Source organism: Fulmarus glacialis, unplaced genomic scaffold, assembly GCF_000690835.1.
Source record: "Fulmarus glacialis isolate BGI_N327 unplaced genomic scaffold, ASM69083v1 scaffold26154, whole genome shotgun sequence".
Classification (NCBI taxonomy): Eukaryota; Metazoa; Chordata; class Aves; order Procellariiformes; family Procellariidae; genus Fulmarus; species Fulmarus glacialis.
In genome coordinates this window covers 1-18551 of record NW_009209107.1, presented here as the reverse complement: position 1 = coordinate 18551, position 18551 = coordinate 1, and the positions used below count along the sequence as shown (strand labels likewise).

General features: G+C 42.1%; 1 protein-coding gene across 1 annotated transcript in view; it reads left to right on the top strand.

Annotated features, from left to right (window-relative positions):
- CUX1 (cut-like homeobox 1) overlaps positions 1–17005 on the top strand; it is a gene marked incomplete at its 5' end in the record, with an annotated part of 68866 nt that extends 51861 nt beyond the window's left edge. The window contains 4 exons of the mRNA XM_009576732.1: positions 1146–1448; positions 5909–6097; positions 10960–11224; positions 16165–17005. Coding sequence (XP_009575027.1) covers positions 1146–1448; positions 5909–6097; positions 10960–11224; positions 16165–16876 — 1469 coding nt within the window. The remainder of the gene's footprint in view (positions 1–1145; positions 1449–5908; positions 6098–10959; positions 11225–16164) is intronic.
- Positions 17006–18551: the final 1546 nt, after the last annotated feature.

Sequence of the window (18551 nt, the reverse complement as noted above, 5' to 3'; positions counted from 1 at the left end):
CGCTCTCACAGTAGAGTTGCAGTGGTCAGGAAAACACAATTCTGTTAGAGGGACTAAGTTTTTGATTTAGACTGTCCTCATCCTTGTACAATTGAGAGCATTGTAAGCTTCCTCCAGAGATTTTGAGACGAATCCACTGATGTATGAATTTGAGATACATACGATTAACCGTGTCAGTAATGAGCTGTGAGACAGCAAGGAGGAGGAACCAGTCCCGCAAAAATGGGAAAGAACTGTGAATGGAGAAATCAGATGTGCTGTTTATCTTTTGAAGGGAACTGTTCTTCTAAACCACATTGTCTACGTGTTGTTGCTTTAAAAAATGTTTAGACTGTACCCTTAGATGTCTGGATTTTCTGCATAAGCTCAGTTGGTACATTCCGTTAAGAGATAAATGTGAATTTATCAGGGGAAAACAACATTTTGTACAGAACCTATTGTTGTTGGCAAATGAACAGATTCAGAAAGCTTTCTTTTAAACAGAGTGTCACAATAACAGATTTGGGTGTCTCCTGATCTACTAGCTATCTTTATGTTGGATTCTCAAGCACGTTAATTAATACAACATAATTACAAACTGTATTTTAATCTTGTTAAGTTATTTCTGGGCAAAGAGAAGTGCAAAAATATGATGCGAGTGATAAGAAACAATATGAAATCAATAACACTCTTCAAGATACAAAGTTGTATCAGTTACAGAAAACCCCTCATTGATGCTACAAAATAGGGGCTAAGTGAGTTTCATACAAGTCACAGAAGGAGGCTTAAACCAGTCTATAATGGTAGATTTAAGAGCATCCTTATACAAATGGATAATGCTTTGTGGAAAGCAAAACTATGAGATTTCCTGACCAAGGAAATTTCTTGCAACCTTACAGACTATTGCACTTCACTTTTTCCTGATTTTTATTTGTATTTGTACATCTTGTCTTTATAAGAAAGCAGAGATGACTCAAGATAAAATCAGAAAATAATTCTGTTTTTAAAGAGGCTTTTTAGTAACCAAGTCATAACAAGTAGCATTTTGCATACTTAGGCATTTCTTTAAGTAGGTAGAATATAAATGAGAAGGAAAGTTAAATATCCTGCAATCAAAACATTACAATTACGCTAAAGTGGGGACTTTTTTCTTTTTTTAATTACAGAAAGCACTCCAAAGACTTCTGCCAGTTGCAGTCCTGCTCCTGAATCTCCTATGAGTTCCAGTGAATCAGTGAAAAGCCTGACTGAATTGGTACAGCAACCCTGTCCCGCTATAGAGACAAGTAAGGATGGCAAATCCCAAGAATCTAGCGAGCCGCCTGCTTCTGAATCCCAATCTACAACACCTTTGCCACTGTCGGGCCACTCGGCACTCAGCATTCAAGAACTGGTTGCGATGTCCCCTGAGCTGGATACGTATGGCATTACGAAAAGGGTCAAAGAAGTGCTAACGGACAACAATCTTGGTAAATCGCTTTATTCTCATTTCTTAACTGAAATAAAATAGAAGCGTTCATACTTTATTTTTACGCTATATTTCAGTAGACGTTTACAAGAATACTTGGTTTTGATTCTGGCCTAAGCTTTAATCTGTTAAAAAAGATTTCTATTTTTTTTTAAACGAATGGAAAAATCCTTTCAGATTGTCACATTCTACTTAAAATGTCATCGTACCCTTGCTCTTAAGCTCTGCTCCTGGCTCACCAGCCAGATACTGCTCCCACCTCCCTAAATACAGTCCAGCAGGCTGTCAAGAGGACCAAAACCCCAAAGCCAGTGAGATGTCCCCTTGAGACATGCTGTTTTCCCCATGCTTCTAGATTCAAGGCCCCAGCATTTTAGGCATAGGTGAAGTAGAGGAGTCCAGCATGATTGGAGAGGGATGTGCATCACAAGCAAAAGCATAGCATACCTGTAGAGCTAGGAGGGTAAATTCAGACTCAGTTGAGCTGTAGATGAACCTGTAGATAAGTGTATGGGGCCATTCAGTTATTTTGCTTAGAGATGTGCAAAGCTAAGGCTGCTTTTGCTTACAGATGAGTTTTTGGGTGTTAAGTGTAATGTTGACATGGCTATATATTTGGAATAGTCAAAGGGAATAACCTGATCTGAGTATGGGAAATCCACGCTCAATACTGCCACTGTGCCTCTGAATCACTAGTTCTTCATATGTGTTTAACACTTGCTTCCCTCACAAGGCATTGGGATACCTTTAGGAGTCCTTTGAAGTCTCTAGCGGGAAGGCAGTAGGGCTGCCCCAGTGTTACCTGCATGTGCTTCTGGGGCTTGGCGTGGGATTCATCTCACCTGCATTTAGATGTTCAAAATAGATGTCTGAGATGGTTGGGATGAATCACTCTCCAGAAGTGCCAGTTTCTCTCCATTCACTACAGATGGGACCAAAAAGATAAGTTTAGATTTAGACTGCTGATGATACTTAAGTGAGAAGAATTCCATCCATATCATCTGAACATTATGACCATATAAGTAAAAACTCCCTTATTTTAGTATGTAAGGAAGCCTTTTTTTGGCTAGACACAGAATAACGTGTTATTATCTTAGATTATTTTTCTTTTAAAGGGAAAAAGTACTGGGATGGGGGAGGTTGCAAATTCTCATTTAGTATAATTTGGGAAAAAAAGAAAACGGCCCTGATCGTGGACATACCCTGCATGAGATTACGTTCCACTGAACCCAGCAGAATTACTTGCTCATGCACATTGGCATGGGCAGATTGTGGTTGCTTGTTCAGTGGAGATAATGTAGAGATAAAGCCACAAGTAACGGTAAGGGTTTGCAGGTTCAAGCCCCTAGTTTTTGGGCAAAATACTGTTGAGTGCTGTACCTGCTCTGGTGTTCCAGAGAGGTTTGAAAAAGTATTTTTGTTTACATTTGCTTTGATGCCATTTTTACTTAGTCTTTTTTATTTCCCATGATTTTTGTTTTCCTACAGTGTGGCTGACAAGCCTAAAAAGCAGCAGAAGAGCCAGGAAATGTGCCCCAAACTCTGCATTAGGTGTGGAACCAGTTTCAATGTCTCCTTTTGCGCCCTCAGTGTGCTAGTGCACCAGATTGACTCGGTGCACAGGTTTCTCTGTCTTAGGCCACAGGGCCTTGTGAACCTGTCTTAGGCAACTGGTGCTGGCTCAGTTGTTCCAATATCATCGGCCAGTAAAGACCACGGTTGTGCAAAACCACTCAAAGATGGTGGGTCTCTCCTCCCACGCCTTTTAGCATTCGTTCAGCAGTCACCATTGTAGCAAACGATGCTGGCAGCGTTAACACTGAGATGTTGCTGGTATTCCTAGTCCCAGATGTCATAGTATTACCAGTGATTCCCTGCTGGGCAACGTATAACTTGGATACAGAGGGAAGCAAATGCAGTGAGCTATTGAAAGATTGCAGTGGCGGGGATTTTGCAGAAAGAGCCAGGACTAACCATGAAACCAGCATAATTTACAGAAAGTTTTGTCCATGAAGAGCTACATCAGTGGGAAGAGGCGTGAAGGATATTAGGGAGAAAGATGGGGAGAATTAGCAGGCGTTTTAGGAAACCTGTGCTTAAAAATATTCCGGTTATTAATAGCTCTCTGATGAAGATGGAGTGTGATACACCTCCTACCTCCTGAGAATGATTTCTAACACATTCCCCATTAGTTTGGGAGTCTTTCAGGTGTTTTATCCTGTCCTGCCATATCCTGGGATAAAATAAATGACACAAACATCTTTAGCTTTGTCCTTAACACCTAGAGAACATGATGTTACCTCCTCCCACATTTGCATTTTTAATTTTTAGGCTGTTGTTTGAAGTTCATTTCCTTCGGCAGCATTGCTAGTACCTGCTCTGGGCTGCTTGTTTCTGACCTTTTTGCTGATTTGTGCCGGTATTCCTGTTCCTGTGGCCACACAATAAACCAGACTAGTTGGTCCGAGTCAAAAGTGGCCATTTTATTCTTGGTAGGTTGGTTTGACTTGGATCAGGTTGCTGCTCCGATTTACTGTGCAGCCACTCGGGCGGTTGCAGTGGCCGCACTGGCACTGCACAGCGGCTGTCGGAGCTCTCGCGGCCGCTGGAATAAATGCTGCTCACATTGCAGCCTGAGCACAGCCTGGGGTTAGAAACTGTGGGGAACGTTAAAGGAAAGTTACTTACAAAGGCAAATTAAAAGATCTTTAAAGTAGCTGTCTTATCTTGCAAGTAGCTCGCAGGTTTAAAGGTAAATGGATAAGGCCTTACTGATGTTTTTAAATACAAAGACGAACAGGGAGTCAGTTAACTCTGCAATACGCATGATCTAAAGTTGGCCCTGAATTACTTCTTTTGTCTGATTTTCCTGATATTGAGGGTAGTTGAAAATCACTTATTACTTAGGAACTTAAGTGAATCCTCAATTTAGGTTTCTGTTCAGTCTGTAAGAACCATTTTCAGGGTTAGTTTTAGAGCTTATTGGCAGACACTGTCATGGTAGTCCTGTCCTCATTTCTCCTTTCTGCCTTTCGTTATCTCGGCTGCTTCCTCCAAAAGCTTTGCAGACCCACCTGCCCCATGCACCTGAATGGGACGTTCTGCAGCTTCTAACTGATCCCACATTCCCTCCTCTCCCCATACAGGCAAAAAAAAAATGGCCAGCCCAAAGGTTTTGGGGTGTTTTTAAAGAGGAGGAGGAGATTCATGGAATTAAGCACACAGGAGGGGTTTATGGAGTAGATCTTTTCCACAACCTGTTTGTGACAGGATCAGATGAGGCCATGAAGGCAAGAGTTGATGGTGCTTTTGCAAGTGCGGGCATGTCCTGCAGAGCTGTAGGAGCACAAGCCGCCACACATCTGCATTGTCCCTAGGGATCTGTTTGTTGCCACTGGCCAAGGCTGCTGGCGTTGCTAGGAAGTGAAGGAAGAGTGTTCTGCTTTGTCTTAGTGAGGGCATTCAAAAGCTATGGATACGACACAAGACCCTGAGGCCTAAACTTGGTCGGTATGGAAAGATCTTTGGATTACCTTGAAAATACATGATAGCTGCACTTCTATCGGAAATCACCGGCGATGACTCAGATGACTTCAGGCTCTGTCTTGTAAAAAAAGCTGTTGCATATCAAGGCAGTTTAGCTTAGGAAGAACACTGAAATGAAGGCTTTTAGAAAACTAGCTGTATGGTTGGGTTTGAGCTGCACAGGCATTTTCCACAGTCCTTGCTAAGTTAGATCTTAACCATGTAAAACTAGCGTTACTCACACACATACAAATGCTGTACATTGAAAAGCATATGCAATTTTTACCTTGCTAGACAATAGCATTTTGAAAGAGAACTAAAATTAAGTATTCTTAACTACAAGTACTGTAGAGGCTGCAAAAAAAGCTGTTACATTGTAAAATGTGATTATCTCTAGGTGGTAAGACGCAGTTAGAACACCACAGATAGTACAACACAGAAAACAGAAAATATGTACCTGTGTCTTTGAGGACACTTACATGACCGTTGGTGAATGGGGGGTTGCACTGGTCTCGGTTCATTGATTGCTTGAAATGTTTGGATTGCCCTGTTGGAACAAAGCTGTTGCACTACCCTCCTGCATAAGAGCTAAGTAGCCTCACTGCTCTCACTAGTTGCCTGCTTAGCTAGAAGTTCAGTTTATTTTTAATCTCATTAATTTTATTTTTTGCACACTGTTTCACTATAAGGTCCAGGTCCCCAAAGGTGTTGAGCTCCCCTCTTTGCCACAGTCAGATCCTAAGGATTAAACTATAGCTCAATATTTACATTTTTAGCGGGGGGGAGAGCTTTTATTCTTCTAAATGTTTCTTTTGGGTTTTCAAGCAATTCTAAAGTAAGAATAATTGACAAGTGATCTTGTAGACGTGTTCTGTCTTTTTAGTTAGTCTCGTCTCTTAGCTGAATGAATTCATGCGATTTTCAATTTCGTATTAGGTCAGCGTTTGTTTGGGGAGACAATCCTAGGGCTAACACAAGGCTCTGTCTCAGACCTTCTGGCTCGCCCAAAGCCCTGGCACAAGCTGAGTTTGAAGGGACGGGAACCCTTTGTCCGCATGCAGCTGTGGCTGAACGATCCCAACAATGTGGAGAAGCTGATGGATATGAAACGAATGGAGAAAAAAGGTAACTTGGAGCAGACTGCTGACTCATGTTTTCCGTTATTTCAAAGATGACTGTGTCTTTTATAATTCTCTATAAATAGTATAGAGTCAGCATTGATCCAGTATTATGAAGGTTATGCAAAAGGACTTCATGACAGCTTTTTCATGGTATTATTTGATACTAGCTCAAGCAGATACATCTCAAAAAAACAAACAAACAAAAAAGAAACCAACCCCAAACCCTGAATATTCACCAGCTGTCGTGAAATCATTGCTATGTTCTCCTATAGGTTAATTACTGAGGCCCTGGTGTATCACTGATAACTTGCCTTACCAAATGAGAAATGTGAGTTTGGGAGCTGGCTTTGGGTTATTAGTTAATAGTGCTGCAGCTGGTCACAGATGTTGGGCTGGAAGAACTGTGCATTGATTCCTGAGAGAGCTTCTTGCCAATCCTGCACTGATGGTCACTAGGAGGACAGAAAAATGCAGTCTTTATAAAAGGGTATTTGAGAATAATTAAATTTGTAGCCTTTATAGGGATGGGGGAAGGTGATTGTGTTAATACGTGCTTGCACAAAACGGCTAGATCATGAGTATGTACCTGTGAGAGATCTAAGTTGTTATTGGGTCTCTGTAGTAGGGAGTATATCCTGAAAATTTATCCTAGTCTCTACATTTTAAATTCATTACTAAAAAACAGTGGTTATTCAGAGCCCTGTTTTTAGTATGTTCATGTGATTTTACAAGAGAGACTCTTAGGCTGCCATTATCAGCAGTTAACTAATTAATGATATATACATCTCTTGAGCTATCCCTTAATGATATTAGTACAGACAGCATTAATCGTATGCACTGAAAGTGCTGCTGTTGACTGATGTCCTGAAAGCATTAACATTTGATCAAGAACTTTGTGATTATATTAAAAATTGCAGTGAAGGAGCTTCTGGGAAAATTCTAGTCTTGCATGCTTTTAAGAAGAAATTCAGATCCTTGTCATAGTAACCAGTATAATATAATGCAGTACAGTATCTTATCGCAAATTGTGTATGATCTTCCATGGGGAGTAAAATCCACTTGGGTTTCCCACTTACAACTGTAAACCAAAGGGAGCCATGATGGTTTTTGCTGTATTAGAAATATGGCAGAAATAAAATTGTCAACTAGCTGGATTTTTATAGCCTCGAAGAGAATATCGCCCATAATGCAGGAAAATAAAATAAAAATAATTTAAAAGTAGCACTGACAATATCCTCTCAAAACTATTTTCTAAACTGGATTCTTATCAAATACTATGCAATACATATGCTCTATAGATGGCACCTGAATAGAGATAAGGCTATAAATCATTTGAGATTCTGTACTGAGCTCCTGAACTGTGTAAGTGCTGTCCTCATAGCAGAGCACTCTAAAGTGAATTCAACTCTCTATTTTCTGCAAAATCCTTTCGTGCAGGTAAGGATCCTGTGATTTAACCTTTTAAATTGCTCTAGAGCCGCATTAGGAATTTAACTTTCCCTTCAGCTAATGTCAATTAAAGAACAATGCAACTGTATCTGCTACCAGCGAAACATTATTATCAATTATTTCTCTGCCACATTTTATTAAGGGAGTAAATTAATAATTATGATAAAGGTGAGCTGCATATATCTTTTTTTCTGTTCTGCCTGTCTGAAGTTTGCGCTGTAAATGTCCATTTTAAGAGGTTCTGAAAATTTGCAACGTACATTAACTAACCTCTTTGGAGGAAGCCGCGGGTTCACGCTCACTAGGCCAAGACACTCTGCACCACCTTTCCTGCCTTGGAAGGGCTCGTTCCTCTTTCTTACAATCTCCCGGTGTGTGTGCTGCTGGTAACGTCACACTCCTCACTGAACAGTACTGAAGCCTGCCGTCAGGAGAAAATTTAATTCCCTTTATTTCCCCATTATTTCGCTTTTTAATAATCTTGTTCAATACCGCATAAGATAAAAATTATATTAAAAGGGGCTCTGTTTCACCTCAGTGGGCAGCCGCTAGTTCTGCAGTAGCGTCTGCTGCGTCTGTAGTCGAGCACATGCTGGGGAGTCTTCCCAGAGGGACACGGTGATGCTGGGTTGGCAACAGCAGGGCAGGGAAAAAAGGTAGTAAAACTCAGGGCATAGAGCTGGCCTTGACAAGCTGGTCTCAGACCCACACCTCAGATCCACACCTTTGCCCAAATTACATTTGTTTTGGGTTTTTTTTTCACAGGTCTCCTGAGAAGTGGAGACTTATCATAGACAAAAATCAAACTTCTCTGAAAATCAAGTGTGTTTGTGACTTGGATTCCAGTTTGAGCCTTGCTGTCACTGCAGATGTGCTGAACGAGCTCCTTATGTTGTCTACACGCAGCACATATGTTTAAAATAAGAATTAAAAAGGAAGAGCTTTTATAAACGTCATGTAGTTTCCAGAGAGCACCGTTAAAGCCTTAAAGCTTAGGTGCTAGTTCAGCACGTGGCAAAGTGCCAGGATTGTGCCTTTGGCCCAATGGAAATTTGTTCTGATAATATCCTCCAGAAAAACAATTGGTTATGATAGAACAGTGGGACATCCTCTTTATTTTTGTGTTAAGGAAATATGTGCATTTATATAATTTGTTCCACTCACGTGAGAGACCCAAATAAGCTATTGCAACTTTTGTGATCCCAGTGTGAGGTTACAAAAGCAGAGGTAGGCATAGGGCATGAAATTTTTCCCAAGCTGTCACAGGTCTGTGCTGTCCTTAGGAGTCTAGAGATGGGAGCTCTGACCTGCCAGAAATGCCATCCTTTGGAGAGCAGAGAAAGCAGAGATCCAGAACATCCTAATGCGTGGGTGTCTCATGGTAACTCAGTCGCCTGACCAAATTCCAGAAACTCCAGTCAGAGATAGCCTAAACACCTTTTACATCTTCCATGTCCGGTTTTGTTTTGTCTCATGGCCTCCTTTAAGCTGCTGCACGTTGCTGAAGTGATAGATGCTGTCTTTCATCCCTCTTGGTTGTGCTATCAAAGGAGACAAGGGAACCTTGTGTATAGTTTGCATGTCAATGCAAGTTTGAAATAACACCTAGGAGTCTTTGAGATTGAAGACCTTATATAAATGTGAGATTATGTTGCTGGAATGATTAATTTCGTGATTGAAGGTTGTAACAGTTCCTTGAAGGCTGCAAAAATAAGGCCAATAGGTCACCTTGAAATAATGCATTTACCTGTGGTCACTTTGCAGTTCTCCATCTGGTTGGAACAACTTAAATAGATGATTTTTTAAATGAAGTTTATTTTTAAAAAACGGCAACTTTGCTTTATGTGGTTATTTCAAAAGCGTGCAGGACTGTATCATGGCAGAGTGATGGATCATGAGCAACTCACGTTCTGTTCCATATCAGTGATCTTACACAGTAGGCAATCCACAGGTAATCTGTCATATTCAGGAAAAACAAAATGAGGGCCATGCAGATACCCCCGAAGGTCACAGAGTGTGTTCAAAATTCACTTTGACGATAGTAAGACACAGTGTAAAAAGGTCCCACTGGACATACCACCGTGTAGAGGACAGGATGCTGAAACCCACTGGAGACACAAAACCTAGCCAGTCCTGTAGGGAGCTCTGCCAGAAGAAGTTGCCTTGTGTGAGAAGGGCTTTCAACATTTCACTTTATTTGATTGCATTGAATTTTTATTCTTTGTGCACCCTCAGCCTAAAGGCAGAGTTGTGGGGAGAGAGAAATTTATTTTTTGAAGAATTTGATTGCTGACCGGTGTGACATGCCCCACATTGGTCCCTGCCTCCGATTGGAGCTCCTGGCTATTGGAGATTTAGTGCCTGGTAGATTGATGTTAGGCTGGTGTAATCTGGAACTTAATAGCCAAGGTTATCAAATTGCAGCTCTTGAATGCCTAAGCTCTTAAATATCTAGAAGGTATTTAACAGGCCATTAAATATTTTATTGACAAGATTCATCTATATTTGCCATTTTCAGCCCCCTCATTAGCAATGCTTGTGCATAATACTGCCAGGTGCAGTAAATCCCACCTCTCTCTGCCTGGTGTAAATCAATCATGTCAGTGACAGCGTTTAGCGGGACTCTTTCCTTGCAGAATTTGCCAGGATAATTTTGTCCCCGCAGGGGAGGAGAGTTGGTGGTATCACAGGCTTCTGCCATCAGCCTCACCGAGCTCCATCAGCGCAGCAAGAGCTTTCTTGAAAGTATATGCATTTTTGAAAGAGCCTTGCGTAGAGGAGGAGGATGCTGTGGGCTGTTTTTCTTTCATAACCTGTCACCGCTGTAGCGGAGATCTATAGGAAAAAGCAGCAAACGCCTGACGGGTTATTCAGCCCGTTGCTGGGATCTCCGGGCTCCGGGCGCCATCCTGTGTTGGAGACGTGGCTGTGGCTGCGGCTGCCTTCAGCTTCCACAGTCATATTTCTAATTCTGAGACCTTAAGTGTTAGAGAGACCTTAGTGTACACCTTAAGTGTTTAACAGCCAAAACCATTTAAGCTGAAATGAAGTGCAACTGTCCTAATCAGGTGCTTATGTGGAAGTTTGCCACTCTTGAAAGAGTGAATTTGAAATAAGTCGTGTTAACTGAACCCTGTTATTCATGTCCCATGTTCATTGAAAAAGAAGAAAACTCTGGCAGGTTTCCAGTCGATTTACCCTCTTTTCTTTCCCTTCTTTCTTCTTTTTCTGCCTCTTGCATCCTCCCCACACTTGCTTTCCTCTGATCTCTGATGGTGCCCCTTCCTTTCTGTTCTCTCCAAACAGCCCATCCATGCATCTACAACCTGTCATCTTCGCATTTATTCCACAGCTCGTATATTCATTGATTTTGCATTTGTATTCAGCTGGGGCTGATCCGATGCGCTTCTCTTTCAGCCTACATGAAACGGCGACACAGCTCTGTTAGCGACAGTCAGTCTTGTGAGTCCTCATCCGCTGGAATAGACTACAGCCAGGGAGCCAGCCCGCAGCCGCAGCATCAGCTGAAGAAGCCCCGGGTGGTGCTGGCCCCGGAAGAGAAGGAAGCTCTGAAACGAGCCTACCAGCAAAAGCCATACCCATCACCAAAAACCATTGAGGAACTCGCTACGCAGCTCAACTTGAAAACCAGCACCGTGATCAACTGGTTCCACAATTACAGGTATGAGATCTCCCGGGAGCCCCGCTCATAAAGGATTTCTTTTATTTGCCTTGGAAGGGTGCTACTCTGCTTCAGCAGACTGTGTCTGCTTCTGCTAGCATTGAGCGATTGTGCAAAATGAACAGTTTCAACAGCAGGGAGGTTCTAACTAACAGTAATGCTAATGTTCCAGACTAATTTTAAGTCATCCCTGAGGAACAGCAGTATCCATATATTGATGTAAGTAGTGCTTTTAAGCAGAAAGTCTCGCTTTTGGAGTGGGTGTTGATTTAGAGATGTCCACTAACGAATATTTATAAATCCCGTTGCAGTAAGCAAGACTGGTCTTTCTTACTTGCATATGCACGCTCACACAGATATATACTCACACAGATATATACTCGCACATGTACATACACATATAGGTGTGTGTTGTGTGTGTTATGCCTGGGTCACTTGGTGGGGGGTGCTTGGAATGGCAGCAGGATTGCACTGCTTTCATCATGTATTTTTCCCACATAAGAGCAAAAAGAGGATTTTCTTTTAGGTCTTGAGTCACTGAGCTCTCAAAATAGGCACAGTGCGTGCTGTATTTCTGGGAAGCTCCACACAGTCACGAAGGACAGAGAACCGATAACCCTGAAGTCAGATGTGGCCACAAATTTGTTTCATTGTTATGATTAAATCATTGAGTCCTGCTGAAATGAAATAAGATGTTAGTCTGTTTAGTTCCTTTCTCATATTAGAAGGAACCTTCTCCACATTTGAAACATTGAAGTAGGTTTTGGCCTAGAGACACCAATGAAAAGAAACAATGCTGTCATTCACATAGAAGAATTATAAGGATTTGAATAAACATATTATCAACTGTGCTTGGGATTGGGAATCTTAATTAGTGCAGCAGACTTTTCTCCAAGAAATTTGTGCTAATGAATATTGAACAGGTACAGTTAAGATACCAGATTTAATACTATTCTGCCCCTTCACTTGGAGCCAGTAACATTCCTAATTAGTCCAGATTGCTGAACTTGTTTGTTTTTAGAAACTGCTAACATTTAAAGGGTATTTTCCATTTTGGCCCTTCTCAGCTTTTAACAGGGAAGTTGCTGAAGCAGAAGCAGCACAGTTTAATGACATATCTCAGAAATATTATGCACAATAGTAAAATAATGTTTATAGTAAACAATATAAAATTTTAAAATTATAACCAACAAGTAATCATATTTACACTGAATTTCATTGACTTGAATTCGCTACAGATGCAGCCTCTTTCACTGCTCAGAGTTCTCCAAATGCAGGCCTCTCTTCCAATTCCCACTTCTAGGCAATTATACACAAGTTGGAGGAATGCCTATGAAAATATGTTCCCTTCGGCCTGACAGCAAAATGTGCTGTTCTCACTTACGCAGACGAGTGCGGGAGCACTGGTGGCATGTGTCATCTTCCTCATTATCATGAGATCTCCTGTTCAGGCGTGCTGCGAGAAAGCGTGACAAGTCATGATTGATCAGCATGTTTAGCCACACCAAGCTATACACTAATGTAGACTAGGTGCTGACAGTTGTATACAAAATAAAAAATGTATAAACAAGGTGCTGTAGGCTGGTGGGTAGCACAAGCTTCACAGCAGTGAGTGATCTGGACCTGCTCCCAGATGTGCTGCTGAGTCTCCAGGACTTTAAAGAGATGTTTCAAGCCTGTTTGGAGCCCTGGGTGCTCTGAGCGGTTGCCACCACCGAAAAATCAAAACACGTGCCTGTTCTTTTCCTCTGTACAACAACTTACTTAGCTTTCATGCATGAAGTACTCTTAAATCATTTGCAGACGTTGCAGAAGAGGTAGAAGTTACATGTTCTGCTAGGGGAACAGGATCTGACTGTTCTGCAGCTCGTGTATTACAGGAAATGGGTAGTCGTTCCCCTCTTCATCTTCTCCAGACCACACTTAACTTTATTTATCTCTTTTATACTCTCCCTCCACCATTTCTGTTCCAAACTGAAGAGTCTTCATAGAGAAGCAGTTTCACACCTTAGACCGTATAAATTTTTCTATAAAGTAACTTCAGCTGAGGCAGGGTACAGATTTGGACAAGTTTGTCTTCCTGTCTCTTGGGAATCCTGTTGCAATAATTCTTTTCCTTTGGGGTTCAGCCCAAGCCTCACTTTCCAAAGGTGGTTGCTACAGCAGAATCTACCTTTATATGCACCAAATGGGAAGTCAGCGCTAGCGTTTATTTTCCACAGCAAAAGAAGTTTTAAAAAAATCCTCAGTGAGCAAAGAAATAATTAACTTCAGACAATAAATAGGTATAAAGGATTTTGGCATGTCTGCAGACTTCTCCAAGTGTATCGCTTTGCATCCATACCAATCACATAGCTCTCAGAACATAAAAATATTGCAATTGTGAAGCACATATACAGGACCCATCAGAATATAAGGCTCTATTGTCTTAAGAACTGTACAAAAGAGTAGGAGGTAGGGATTTCTATCCCACTTCACATGGGAAACTGGCACGGAAACTCAGAAAGGTCATAGAGATGATACTACAGAAGCATCAGGAATTAAACCAAACTTTCTTGAATTGTAATCTAGTGCTCTTGGATCCTAAATTTCGTTGCTCTTACTGTGGGCATATTTTTTCAATGAACTGTAGCATTATGATTGTTTAGATGAGTTCCTGGAGTTGTGTGAAGGGTGTGTACAGGGAACTTCAACATACACCCCACGAGATCTCTGATATTTTGAGTTACGCTGATGAATACCAACAGGATGTGTTGATGTCAAGGCCAACACCTTCCACCGAGAGGAATGCTCTCTGGAATTTCCTAGGTTCTGTCACCAGTTCGTCTTTACCATAGGGATTTAATTACTGTGTTAATCAGGAGCCAGACTGGATTCCAGAAGCTATATATTGGGTGTGAATTCCAGGGATTTCCACAGACATCAAACCTGTATTCTGTAGGGCTGTGGTCAGATACTTAGTGAGCATGTCATCATTCAGTATCTTGCTGGAGCTGAGGTATTTTAAATGCCATGCAGGCACAAAGCTCTTACCTGTTTCCTCTCCTGACTTGGGGAATGCTACAGAAGCAGTGTGTTCTGGATCAATGTCTATGCAGGGAGATTATAGGCATAAATAGAGCCTGATAATCGATGTTGCAGGATGCATGCAATTAATGGTAATAGAAAATTAATGTTAGCACCTGTGGTCTTCTGTTAGATGAATAATATTCTCCTAGGGAAAATTAGAGACCCCCTAAATCCTTTAAAAGTGTACAGTCAGCAAGTACTGCTGAAATACTCTGTTGCATTTCAAGTAAGTCAATAATATCGTTAGCTTCAAAAGCAGTATTCAGATGGTGTTCTGCATGTATCCTATGTTTTTTCCATTGCGTGCTGTCTTCCGTAGCACATTTAGGGAAAAATGAAAAATTCGTACAGCCATCAGTGTTGGGACAGCACTTCACTTGTGATTTGCAAGACCCTTAACAGTTCTCCCTGGCTAAAACCGAAAGTGTTATCTTCACCCTGAAGGATAAAGTTTTGCTAAACTCTCCCTGGCGTCTGTATTCTCGTCCCTGACCACAGGTCATTGAGGCTCCCTCGTGGTTGCAAATTAGGACCTGAACAGTGGCCATAACCTCTCCTACTGACAGAGCAGTACAGAGAAAGAGTTATCCTAACCCTAAGGTTTTTTCATAAACTGTTCTGTACTTGTGAGGATATTGGGAGCTCCTAAACAGAGAAGGAAGAGGGAGGAAGGACCAAGTTAAATGGCAAAGGCAGTGTGTTTGGGGTATTATTGCACACTTAAAGTAATAGGAGGCACAAGGTGGCACACCAGGCAATTTTAACCCCTCATGGAGTGCATTAATTTCTTTGAAATGCACTGCTTGCCTTGACACTATTCATGTTCTGAAATCGATTTTTTTAAATAAAAAATGAGGCAAAAGTCAGACTAGCTCATAGACTGACAACCTGTCAAAAGGCTGTGCTTCCCCAAGGCGGTTTCAGAACAATGGACTTCGTTTCATCTTTGTTTCTCCTTGGTGTCCAGGAGAGCACCAAGGGGGTTGTCTGGATTTTTTTCCTTGTTTGTTTTTTGTTTAGGCAAATCGTGGCTCGTTTCTAGTAGAAATCTGAATTGTTTTGTATTTACAAGCCGTTTTCTTCTGGATCTACTAGAAATTTATTCACATTTTTAAAATCATCCCTTTTCTGGTCCAGCGTATTGTAAAGTTTCACCTTCCTGACGTCAGACTTTTAGTAGGAACAGGAGACTGCAGAGCCTTTCATCTCTGTCCCTTAAACTCCATCCAGTGCTGTAAAAATTAAGCATACAGTTATGAATGTTACTTAATTTAAACTTGAAAAAAAGGGAAGATGAGCTGTCATTGGCTTTCACCAATCATTTTAGTACAAACTGATTATCTGCATAAAGTTTATATTTTTGCTTTATTCCATAATGCCTGCTGTGGTTACTAGAAGGGGCAGTCATCAACGTCAGATTTACAATAAATACACAAAATCCTGGTTGAAGTCAGGGGGGTCAGTCTCAACACTGAGAAGTAACTGCAGAAGTTACCAGAAATGGCTTATCTGCTCAAAATCCCGGCTGCGACTGCCTGCCCTCCCGCTGTGCCACAGAGGAGCCCCGGGGCGGTCTGGGGTTGGCAGCCTGCATCCCTTCTAGCACAGCAGGCTTCGCAGCAGGCATGTGGCTGGGGAAAATGAAATTAAGAGCATCTTGACAGCATTTCATGTTCTTCCAAACACCTCTTCAGTCAGTCCTTTGGATTTGAGGGTGTGAGCGCTTCCACTGACCCGGCTTGGTGTGGCTGTCCCGTAGCCAAGGCAAAGTGACGTTTTATGAAAGGGCGTTTTGAATGGCGTGTCTGGTAGAGCAGGGTGGCTCTGAGTGACCCCCCGCAGACTCACCATCCTTCTCCCCTGTCTCTTAGGTCTCGCATCCGCCGGGAGCTGTTCATCGAGGAGATCCAAGCCGGGAGCCAGAGCCAGGCTGGGTCGAGCGACTCTCCTTCCGCCAGAAGCAGCAGGGCCGCTCACAGCTCCGAGGGAGACAGCTGCGATGGCGTGGACGCAGAAGGCCCACCTGAAGGGAAGCCGAGTGGCCCGGAGGCGGATGAGTACAGCAATGCAACCACAAAGTCTCAGGGAGGGCCAGCGGAGTCGGCTTTCGAAGCGGGGGAAGAGGCACTGCAAGGCGCCAGGTCTTCGGAGAAAGCGGAGCCATTCCAGGCGGAGGGCCTGGAGGACACCGATGACGAGGGCAGGCTCAGAGCACCGCGCCAGAGCTCTCCGCCGGCATCGCAGCGCCCGGGAGAAGCTCTGGAGACACTGCCAAACTCTGCCACGGAAGGGGATGCCTCTACCTCAGCTGCCTCCACCTCAGTTCTTACAGGGGAGAGCTCCTACAAGTCAAAAGAAAGTTCAGAGAAAATCTCCAGTGTGCCAAGTACGAGCTCGACGCCGGCCGCAGGCTCGCAGAAAGCCAACTCTCTTCAGAGCTTGTTCGGCTTCTCCGAGGCGGTGAGCTCCAGGAACACGCGAGACAGCTCCTTGAGGAAAAAGAAAGCGGCAAACTTGAACAACATCATCCACCGCTTGGAGAAGGCCGCGAGTCGAGAAGAGGCCGTCGAGTGGGAGTTTTGAGATTAAACTCGCCCAACTCTGGAGAGCTGGGAAGTGAAACTGGACCTCTACTGGTTTTATTGTGTTGCGCACTTAACCGCCCTGCGGGCCACAGGGCAAAAACGCCATAGGCCAAGGTGCATATAGAAAACAAAAAGGAGCGTTAAGCCCAATTTATGTTTGTGTTTTCGAGGAAGAAAACTGAAATGTGTAGTCAAGCTTTTTTGTACCCTGAAGTGTTTTTATTATTGCCCTAAGTGATTTCCACAATTTCTGGAATAACTCATACAGCTTTGCCTTGTGCCCTCCTCTTTGGTGTGGGCTTTAAAAAAAGAAAAACAGAAAAAAAAGAAAAAAAAAAATCAAACCCACATATTAAAAGGGGGCTTTTTATCTGCCATCTAATGGCTACAGAGCGATAATACACTATTATCTTCTTAAACCAGGAAAAAAGGGGAGATTTTTCAAAAAAAAAAAGAAAAAAAAAAGAAAGTTTTTTGTAGCTGTTCAGTTGCCACTAAGAGATTGCACAGTCAACCGACTCTAAACACACTAGTTTGGATTCCTACATATTTTCAAGAAAAGAAAAGAATCTTGTTGTTTGAAACTTTGAATTAAAAAAAAAACACATTTACTCCACATATTTTTTAACAAAACAAAAAAAAAGTCACATCAGGAAAATATCTTAATTTGTGGTAGCTGACTTAGTGTTTTCTTGTAAGTGAAATAGAATATTGACACGTAGTGCACATTGTTTCATAGCTTTAACTGATTCTGGTCTTTTGCAGACCAGAATTTGTTTAATACACTCCATTTTAGGCCAAATCAGGACAAAAAAAAAATCTGAATCTAGGTATTTTATAATCTGCTTTTTAACCTCTAACCACAGAGCACGCTGATCAGACCTCATATCTAGGAGGTTTAGGAGACAACTTAGAAACAGCATGTACTTGATCATTTCACTTGGTTCGTAGTGTACAGAATTTCCTTTCAGTAAAGACAGATCGCTCAAAAAATGTTGGCCAGTAACATTTCAGCCTGCTACTTCGGAGACATATTCCATAACCCGAAATATTCAGCTTACCTGGAATCGATTAAAGTGTAGTTCACGTGTACGATTGCTGTCACACACCACTAAGAGGGGACTGGAGCTGCCTCAGATAGAGAACTTTTCCTGCTGTTGGTGGCCATTTACTGACTCTCTTCCCACCACAAGCACTGATTTTAAATACGTTTTAGTTGTGGGAAGCTTATTTTTGCATGGAAAAAAGAATACATGGCAATGACCAGACGGGCTCTTACCGGGACGGAAATAGCCCGAACTCCAAACCAAAACATTCATGCTCTCGAGTCCCAGTCTAGACCATTCTGCCCTGCAGAAATACAGCCTTTTTCCATTATTTTATGCACAGGTTAGGGCTGATCAAAGTACAAATCAAATTCTAACTTGTCTCTAACTCCTCCTGTTGTCTATATGTATATGCGTGAGCATAGAGGTGTGTGGAAGGATGTGTGTGCGTGAGTGTGTGCGTGCAATTTTATACGTCTGTGTATTTTCTTACGTACTTGTGCACACATAGAGTGCATTACTGCCACCTTTTTTCAATAAGCTGTTTTATCAGTTATGGCTTCTACAAGTTTGCTAATTTAGACTCCTTTATTGCCATATCTTTAAAACTAACAATAGATGATTTCG